Source organism: Clupea harengus, chromosome 22 (assembly GCF_900700415.2).
Source record: "Clupea harengus chromosome 22, Ch_v2.0.2, whole genome shotgun sequence".
In the NCBI taxonomy this organism is placed as follows: Eukaryota; Metazoa; Chordata; class Actinopteri; order Clupeiformes; family Clupeidae; genus Clupea; species Clupea harengus.
This window is the reverse complement of record NC_045173.1, coordinates 20,294,272-20,304,871: the sequence shown is the minus strand read 5'-3', so window position 1 is coordinate 20,304,871 and position 10,600 is coordinate 20,294,272. Positions and strand designations below refer to the sequence as shown.

At 44.5% G+C, this 10,600-nt stretch overlaps 1 protein-coding gene across 1 annotated transcript; it reads left to right on the top strand.

The window, feature by feature from the left end:
• Positions 1-9,071: 9,071 nt before the first annotated feature.
• Positions 9,072-10,600, top strand: LOC116218431. Its single transcript, XM_031560128.2, has one exon. The coding sequence runs from the start codon at positions 9,087-9,089 to the stop codon at positions 10,482-10,484; it is 1,398 nt and encodes a 465-aa protein (XP_031415988.1). The 5' UTR covers positions 9,072-9,086; the 3' UTR covers positions 10,485-10,600.

Sequence of the window (10,600 nt, the reverse complement as noted above, 5' to 3'; positions counted from 1 at the left end):
CTGAATCACTGCCACGGCCTCGCCGAGCCCCGGCGCAACAGCACGTGGCACAACAGGCATCTCAGGCATAAAATGGAAAAAATGAGGAAGGGAAAATTGGGGGAGATAAAGGAGAGAGGTGGAGACAGACAAACAGAGAGACAAACAAGCAGACAGACAGACAGACAGACAGACAGACAGACAGACAGACAGAAACCACAAATAATAGGCAGGAAGAATAGGGAGATAAATATAAAAATAGACTCAATAAAGGAGAGAGAATAATTGTGGATAGATGGAGTGTGGGTTGAGACATTGCAAAGAGGTGAGGGACAGAAGGAAAAAAAAACCTGAGCAGTGGAGATGAGATATTGCCCCGGTAGCAGGGTCGGAAATTGAGGATATTTATAGCTCCACGTGAGCACTGAGAATCTCCCTCCCCTTCCCACCTACGACTGAGTAGCCACTCAGGAGGGAGTTCCTCCACCGGCCAGCCAATCAGAAGCCCAAATGTGAGGCGCTTGACTCAGTCACGCCTGCTCGGCTTGGCACGGAGTCAAAGCAGGAGCACGTGGGGCCAGAAATAGCGCAGCAGCTCGATATTATTTTTATCACCACTACCCAAAGGCTCCAGGCAGACTCTCGTCCCTGCGGAGATATGGTACATGTGCAGAAACTCTTTTAGCCGTGCAGGCTTGTGACACAGACCTGCTCACCAAACACTGGCATCTGTGAACACTGCAGCTTATTGACAGTGGATGCACATTCCACAACCCAATAGCCATCCCCTTGAGATGCCTTCTGCCAGTCAGATAGCTGTTCTGAAAGGCTCTTTGGTCTGGCACCTGAAGTTTTCTCATTTTCTATGCAGGAGGCATTTATTGTATTTTGTTGACGAGGCCCGCTGCCTGATAGGGCTATTGTTTGCAGGGGAGTTACCTTTCAGTCAATGCCATTGAATCTGGACGGGGTTACTCTCTAATGAGAAGGTAGGAGTGAGAAGAGAGAAACAAAACAAGAGAGATATTGCATGAGAGCACCATAGACAGACAGAGAGAGAGAGAGAGAGAGAGAGAGAGAGAGAGACTCAGAAGGAAAGGAAGAGAGAGGGAGTGAGAGGAAGAGAGAATTCGATGGGTGTGAGAGAGAACAGGAACAGGAGAGAGAAGGAGACGAAGAAGATGGAGAGGGGGAATGAGTGATTGTGGAAAGGAGGAGGGGGAATGGGGGGTGAGTGAGGCAGAGAGAAACATGCTGAGGGGTGCTGTCTCCGAGGCGGTGTCAGCCACCCATGGCCATGCAGATTGGCCAGACAAGCATGACAGACTGATTTCTCCAGGAGCAGCTTATGGTATCAGCCCATCACAGAGCGGGGACAACACTGCCAGAATCACCCCCAGCCTCCCTGTCCTCCCTGTCCTCCCTGTCCTCCCTGTCCTCTCTGTCCTCTCTGTCCTCCTCATCAGCCTCCCCTCTGCACCCCATCCCTACAGCACCCCCTGTCTCCTTTCCTGTCCTTTTGTCTGTCTCATACACACACATACACACACACACACACACACACACACACACACACACACAACACACACACACAGACACACACACACATACATATTGACAGTAATTGTGTACCACTTGGTGAGTTTATACACATACACATACATAAACACACACACACACACACACACACACACACACACACACACACACAAATACATATGGATGGTAATTTTGTACCACTTCGTGAGTACATACACATACACATACATAAACACACACACACACACACACACACACACACACACAAATACATATTGACAGTAATTTTGTACCATTTGGTGAGTACATACACATACACATACATAAACACACACACACACACACAAATACATATTGACAGTCATTTTGTACCACTTGGTGAGTACGTACACACAAATACATATGGATGGTAATTTTCTACCACATACACATGCATAAACACACACAAATAATAATCTCTTGTGTGTCCACCTAAGGAAGCTGATATGGCTTTACCCGAGGATGACAGATAGACAGGCTGGCTGTTGGACGCACAGCCGTGGAAACGCTCCCCATGGTGCCCACCTGTGCCGGAAACAGTTTTACACTCAATTACAGCTTGGTGGAGTGGAGAGTACCGCTGAGCTACATTACTGTGTATGTGTGTGTGTTTATGTGTGTATTTCTTTACAGTATTACTCTGTGTGTGTTTGTGTGTCTGTATTTGATACTGTGTGTGTGTGTTTATGTTTGTATTTATTTATTACTGTGTTGTGTTAGTGTTTTGGGGTTTGGGTTTGCGTGTGCATGTTGTAGCGAAGGGAGAGCATGGTCACCCCACCCGGACTCGAACCCGGGTCTACAGGGTGCCAAACATGCGCTCTGACCGCCACACAAAAGAGCCCGGCTCGATGGCATGGCAGCCAGAGCACATATTCATCTGTAGGGACGATCACATCATCAAACTGCCCTCACCTTCGGGAAGCGCAACCATGCGCTTCACGCACACAGGCATCCATCACGCATACACCAACCATGCTTTTGCCATCCAGAGCACCCCACACACAAGTGCTTCACCCAACCATGGGGTCCTTCACACAGGGTGAACATTCCTGGGGGTCCCTCACACAATGTTCACGGATGCGCCTCCGATGACCTTACAGAAGGGCATCCCACTTCTGACACCATTTGTAGCGAAGGGAGAGCGTGGTCACCCCACCCGGACTCGAACCCGGGTCTACAGGGTGCCAAACATGCGCTCTGACCGCCACACAAAAGAGCCCGGCTCGATGGCATGGCAGCCAGAGCACATATTCATCTGTAGGGACGATCACATCGTCACACATGTTCATTCAGGTTTACAGGAAGCACCACTTGTCATCATCCGCATCTCATTCTGTGCCTTTCTGTATTCTCTGCTCCCCTCCCTGACCCCTGACCCCTGACCCCTGGGAAGGCCAGGGAGAAGAACCCAAGACAAGGCAGCCTATATAGACAGATGGCACCCGCCTTTGAGAGCCTGAGATTAAAGATGCTCCAAAAATGAGGTTTGCATGCTTCACTCATCAGTTCTTAGAAATCATGGTTCGACCTTAAACTTTTTTGTTAGTCCTAGAAAAAACCATCCTGTCCAACTCATTTCAGTCTGAGAACGTCTGTTTGGGAGGACCTACAAATTGATGTCTATAGTGCCAAAGAATGCAATCAATAATGTACATTTCATTGACATCACATGAGTGACTATGCATTGTATTGTACTGTAGGAACCAGGAGTTTTATGGCCGAGGTAGGTGTCAGGAAGCTGGATAGAGCTGGTTGTTTTTTTGTACAGCAGGTTGTTTTTTGTGCAGCCTTTGGACAGAGTTATGAGACCTGGCAAAGTGATTACTCATGCCGGGGTAAAGGTGTCAGGGTGATTGACAGATGTGGCCCTCCCACAGTGTGCCCATAATTGCCAGTTGTGGTGTTTTTTCCCTGCAACCAAAACAGAGCAAAGTGTGGGTTTGTGTGTGTGCTGAATTGGGCAGTTGCAAACGAGAGAGAGACAGTGTGTGTTTGTTACAGGAATGATAGAATAGACAATCTCTCTCTCTCTGTCTCTCTCTCTCTCTCTCTCTCTCGCTCGCTCTCTCTCTCTCTCTCTCTCTGTGTGTGTGTGTGTGGTTTTTTTTTTGTAGAGACAGTGAGATAAGGTGTATGTGCATGTGTGGTGTTTGTGTGTGTGTGTGTGTGTGTGTGTGCGTGCGTGCGTGCGTGCGTGTGTGTGTATGTGTTATGTGCCGGTTTTATTAAATTTAGCACTTAGCAGGACACGGGGAACCTGCTGGGCGGTCTGAGGGAGTGAGATACCCTGAGCGCCACCGGACTGACAGGCGCTGAGTCCTCACTCCTCTTACATAATCACACCATCCGCCCGTCCATCCCAACTCTAGCCGACTGAGCCTAACAGGACACCCTGGACCATTCAGTGCCAATGGACGAAGGCTATTTTTAGGCAACTGCTTCATTTTGAAAAGCCTGGCAGTGCAACGATATAAATCCAATTATTTTGCAGTCCGTCAGGATCTCTGGACTGCCGGTGCATTCCAATCTTTGGCTGGCGCATGCATCTTAGGAGGAGGGGCGTGTGTGGATTGCTTGTTTAAGTAATATAGTGCTCTACTGAAACAACTAAAACATACTAATAAACAACAGACAGATAGACAGATGTGGACTATGGTAAATGTATAAGGCAAGCAGTGTGTCACTAGACCTTTATGCTTAGAGAGAGAGTTCTTCCCATACATTAAAACACCAGTATGCAGGATATTAAGAAATTCCACAGGAGAGAGTGTATTACTGAAATTGGTGTAAATCACAGTGTTGAACTGACACCACCACCTCCAGAAGAAAATACTAAGACCTTCTGATGTGTAGAGAGATCAATTAACCCACCCATTTCATTTTTTTTGTGAACTACCAAATGCCACGTTGCTTTGTTCTTCTTCTTATCTAAAGGGCTATGTCGCCATCTCCTGGTAACTGTGAGGTACAACACAGACACATTCGACGGTTACATTGATGATCCCGTAACCAAGCAATATTCACACATCACGACGCAAATCCGTAGGAAATCTATTCAATTATACCAAACCTAACATATTTTGACAAGGTATCATTTAATATTCATGGGAACCTTTTGCTCGATTATCAGTAGAAGTTTGTTTAATGGTTTCCGCCCTGATGCCATTTAGAATGTTAATCGGACCCGTGAAGCATGAGATTAAAACCCAGTCCTCGGGATTGCTGTGCGCACCATTCATACATTTCCCAGGCTTCATCTGTGTCTTGCACAGCCTGGTGCTATGCAGATGAGAGACACCGACAGTCCATCATGTCAACCACAAACCACTACGCCTAAAAAGCTCTTTCCAGTTCAACCCTTGCTTCCCAAGGGATGTATGTGCTCATCTATCCATGCAGTGCTCTCCACTTTCCACACAGTCATACCACAAGGCAAACATATGGCCCATGATCTGTCCTTAGCAAAAGCTGGCAGGACATTTCTGTTTGCCCTTACTGTGCCAGCTGTCTGATTTTATATGTCACACCGTGTGTGTGTGTGTGTCAAGTATGTGATAGACAGACAGAGAGAGAGCGTATGTATATATGTGTGGATGCATGTATGTATGAAAAGGTTTGTTTTGCAACTTAACTTTTTGTCTGGAACTGTATTGTGTAAAATTGTAGGTGGGTTTTTGCAGGTGCGTTTCTGTGTGTGTGTGTGTCTAGTCTGGACAATATTAAACTTTCAGTGTCTGAAAAAGTAGTGTTGGCAAAAGTGTGTTTCTCCCCTATTTTTCTTTTGGCCAGGTTGATAAATGGAGTGATTTGGGGTCCAATCAGCACACTTGGCGAGGTTGAGCATGTCTGAAAGTTATGGGGCAAATAACTGAACCGCGAAATGAAGCCCTCAGGGAGAGCTGTGCAAAACAAAAATGCACAGAAAGTACACAACACACAACACACACTCACACACACACACACACATACACACACACACACTCTCTCTCTCTCTCTCACACACACACACACACACACACACACACACACACACATACATATATATGCATTTAATTCGCTTCAGGTGGCTGGTCCAATTATTCCATCTGACAGGGTGGATCACGATTAAGCAGGTTTTACAAATTCCTTTACAATCCTACCTGGGTAGAAGGATAAATATTGAATTACTTATTGATTACATGAGTGGGGCACCTGGCTGCACGGCCTTATCAAGGGACAGTGTTTACTCGACTGTGCTTTACTGCCTAACCGAGCTTCTCCGCATGCCTGAAAGTCTTTGTGGATTTGCACCTGGCTAGTCAATACTCCAATGCGATTAGCTGAATCAATGTCTTGCACAAACATGCTATGCAGTGGCACAGGTGTTTGCCTAAAGGTTAGCTCCCACGTTCACTGTGATGAAAACAGGCGTGCCACCTCAGTTTCAGTCAGTGAGGTGTATGAGTGACACTGGTGGTTTCAGAGATTAGGTACGTTTTCTTGTTTTCTTTTACTGCACACTGTCATTTGGAAATGACTGCCCTTCAAAAAAAGATGAATGTGCATACAAGTGACCTTCATTGTAAAACTTCTTATTAGGGGTGCTTTAGGGCTTGAGTTTTACGGATGGTTTTCTGGACTTCACTGACTGGCTTTAAAAAAAACAAAAAAAACAGCAGTAAGGGGTTTTGATCCAAAACTAGCTAGCTAACTACCTTGAAGGCATGCTCAAACCTTGCAAACACCATCAACAGCCCAGTTGGTACTGATAAAATCTTGTTAAGATGCTAACTGGTGTCTTTTGGCAATAAACAGTGACTGGTAATGTCGTGCTGTGAAGAAAGCCTTTCATACATTTTTGGGGGTGTTCCGGCCAGGAACACAAAACCACATAGGTCATATCTTGGATGGCTGGTTTTTATGGTGGTGTTAGACACGTGTTTATGTGTTTCTTGTTTTCCATAACTGCGTATATGTATAAACATTACATTATCTTCAGCTTTCCTTTTACTCTACCCACATCATCCGAAGGTCTACAAATGTGGTACTACAACTTGCATAAGCCATTTTAAAAATGGAAATGTCTCTAGTAGTTCTTGACAATGCTCCCTTTACCAATATGGAATGTGAGGACTTCAGTCGCATTCCTCTTCAGAAATTCTCTTAAGCTTCAGATGTTGTTAGATGTGATTCCGCCTGACATAAGGGTAGAAACTGGAGTCAAATGTCTTTTGGAGAGACATGGGAGTCAATAGAGAGCTTTACTCTTTACCTACTGAGTTTGACATTTGTTTGACATTTCACTTAAGATGCCATAGACCTGCTGTGCTAGGCTTTGATGTTGTGTCCTTTTTTCTAGAAAGAGTACATGTTCCCTGTTGACTCGTCCCCTGTACACCTGTGGCCTGTGTATTTCCAGCTTCAGTAATATCTTGGCTACAGGATACAGCTTTTTCTCTGTGTCTCTGCAGACAGTGCTTTAGATGAATATACTTTCCATTACAGGTGATCAGTAGAATCAAATGTACTTTTGAAATGGCTAAAGCTGATACAATAAGGTGCCAATGGGGGACAGCTGAAGGATCCTCACTATGTGACCATGTCTACCATCTCTGTCGTGTCGTGATTTAAATCAACAGATTTACTATATCTTCACGAAATATTGTCAAAGAAACCAGACACTGCTCTCATACAGGTGATTATCTTAAGGGATAGTGAGGTTGTTACCTTACTGAGCATAAAATCATTCCATACTTCATACAAAATGAAAGGCTATGGCCTCAACACTTCTATTTCTACTATTCCTGTTGGGGCTCCATTTTGAGGTTACTCTGTTTTTGAGGCCATGTTTTACAGGTGAGCATACAACGTGGACTTTTGTAATAGTGATGTTAAGGACAAAAATAGCTTGTGAAACAGATGAATCATGAAACTGACCTGACAAACCTGATCAAATATTATACAAGGCAGCCTTTATCAGAAATACTGAAAGGCAGTGGGCTCAGAACTGCCACTTGTATTTGCGATTTTCATGTTTGTGCTGTTTTGCAAGATCAAATCCATTCCTTATCACATTGAGATAACACACCACTGAATGTGCCAAACCAGTAAAATACGAATGCCCCTCCATAAAAATGTCATAAACTAAAGGTACGGTCACATTTATTTGTTATCAACCGAAAGACACAGGGTGTTTCCAAGGCACAGGTAAGACTTTTTGTCACTAAATGTTCACACACATATCCATGTAAATTATTTAGTTTGATCAATGCAGAGTGATAATTTCTTAAAATATCTCTGTGTTTTCAGAATGTTAGCAATTTGGTCAAGAGGTTACTGAACAACAGTTCGACTTCTCAAGTGTCATATAACAATGGCTACGATGAGTTTAACTACTGCCATGGTGCAGATGGAGTTATTTAGTGCATCAATAGATCGCTAAATATGTCAAGACTGAAATCAATTGAAACTGAATCAACTGAAATTGAATGGTGTCTGGCGTCTAGCGTCTGGCGTCTGGCGTCTGGCGTCTTTGGCGTCTATCAGTGAAATATTAAAGAATGTGGTCTTGGTCATTAAATACCAGAGGCTATTGTGTTAGAATGTAGGGGCGATTTTAAAACAGTCTTGTGGATAGACAGCTTCCAGGGTTATTGAAGGATTGTTTGTCTGATCCTATCATTTATTTATTAGATTTAAGACTTGTTGTTATAAAGATGTATTGACTGTATTAAACTGAATTTTAAGTACAAGACTAACAGTAAACATTTAAAATCATATTATCAATATTACTGCAAATTACAATACATAACTGGACATGATACCAAACACACGCATTTATTTAAGTTTATTGATTTATTTGACAGGACAGTTCTATCATGTTTGAATAAAAAAAGGCATCTAGCTATTGATAGCTGAGCAGTATGTGTGTGTTAGCTAGGCTAACACATGATGTCATAACTGAGTATTCAGTTAAAATGTTCATTTATTGATGCTAGATTGTGCTAGATAGAGAATTAGCTTCCAAACTACTTCATTCAGTGGCAAATTATTTTTATTTCTACTTTGTTGCTTTACACCAATCCATTTGCAGCAGTTGTAAAACTTTCTGGTGTACATAGCCATAATCGTCAATAGTTTGTGCCGAGCATAGCCACATAAATGACCTGATGTTCTCCTCTACATAAGATAAGATAGCCAAAGGTTTCTATAAAATCCTACACAACGTATATTGCCAATGCTGCATGAACATGGCAGGCATCTGAATGATAAAACATAACTGTTGGATTTAAAGATGACAAGACAGGGGGCCTGTTCTCTTGCCCTCACATGGGTACATTCACAGTCCTGCTCAGACAAATAATGAAGGTCACTCGGATATTCATTAATTACTCCACATAAATTACAAGATTTGTGTATGAAATTGAAGCTGACCAATAATAATGTGGCTAATTCACTGAGCTTGTGATACCCCCATCCATTATTTTTGTCTTATTTCACAGCTTTTGCTTGTCTGACTGTTTTTTTTTTTTTTTTAAAGGATCGCCATGGATTGGAAAAGATCACTTTGTTGTCTTCTGTTCCTGCTACCACTGATTTTCACCCTTGAGATTCAGACCATCAACTCCATAAATGAGCTGGAAGAGAGTGATTTTGGCAAATCCTTTCCCCAGCATGGCCTCCTTCTCCTCTACTGGTTCAACTCCCTGATAGATATGGACCCAAACGACATCATCCGGTTCAAGGACAGAAGTTATGACCCGGTCACTGACTACCCATTTCAGCAAGCAGAGAATTCAGGTAACCTTCCGCACATAATTCCAAACGGACAGAGAGCTTACTACTCAATCGGTGACTTTGAAGATGGTTCAGTCAGCTACTTGCCTTTTTACGTCACCCAGGACTTTTACAACGCCAAAAACCACGAAGGACGAAATCTAGACAGGCTCATAATTGTGATAGATAAGTGGTACACGCCAGTCAGAGTAGACCAGGTGTACGTCACTGAGAAATCTGAATGCAACGCTCCAAATGTGACCTACAACAATTTCACCGCAACCTACAAAGTGGGCGCTCAGCTCCTTCGCCAGATCACAACTTTGACCAACCCATTGGACTGCCAGAGCACATTCCTGAAGGAGATCTTCCCCCACCTTGGCTTCAGTCTGACTCTTGCTGAGAACATGTTTGGTCAACTGGGTCTCCCTTTGTTTCTGGCATTATCGGGCTACGACCTCGAGAGCAGATACAATATCACTGCGCAAACGTGGTCTTGTCCGACACTGTGGCTAGCCGGGGGCAGGAAATCCTTGTGCGACACCAGCAAGCAAGAGCTGGCCATCAAGACCAGCCAAGACGGCCACGCTGTAATCAGCTGGCACGGGCTGCCTAGCAGCGTCCTGAAGGTGCACACGACCGTGGCGCTGTTTCAGACGAGCGACCGCAGCGGCCCCCTGGTGGAACAGAGGATCGACGGCCAGGCATCGGGAAACCTAGAGACCACAGTGCCCTTGAACCCCGGACTTCAGGTCCATCTGATCAAACAGGACGTCAACGACGCCACCATCTGGCAAGGGCCTGAGTTCAACGACGGCAACCGGCAGATCCCTGTTCAGGTGGGGAACGCCAGCGCCAGCCTGCTGATGTTCACGCGCAAAGGATACGCCGCAGCTCGACTGTACATCAAAAAGACCTTCACCACCTGGAAGGATGACTTTTATTACTCTTGGGTTGGCTTCTATTCCAGTCCAGAGGAAAGCAATGAAAACTATTTGAGTCGCCAGTGGCAGTGGGTTAGTCATTTTAGAAAGCATAAGCTTCTCAGTCTGTTCAGGTATGATACTTATGAGTATGTGTCTGGAACCGCCATGACTCCAGAAATCCAGATACGATTTTTTCTCAGTGAATTTGAGGAGGTGGCTCGTACAAGGGGCTGGAATATGTGAGATGGTTACCAAACCGGCCAGTACAACAGGGGCATTTTTGCTGAAATGACATGAGTTTTAGAACATCATTACAGATATTCCAACGTGATCATTGATGTTGATGTTTGCCTATAACG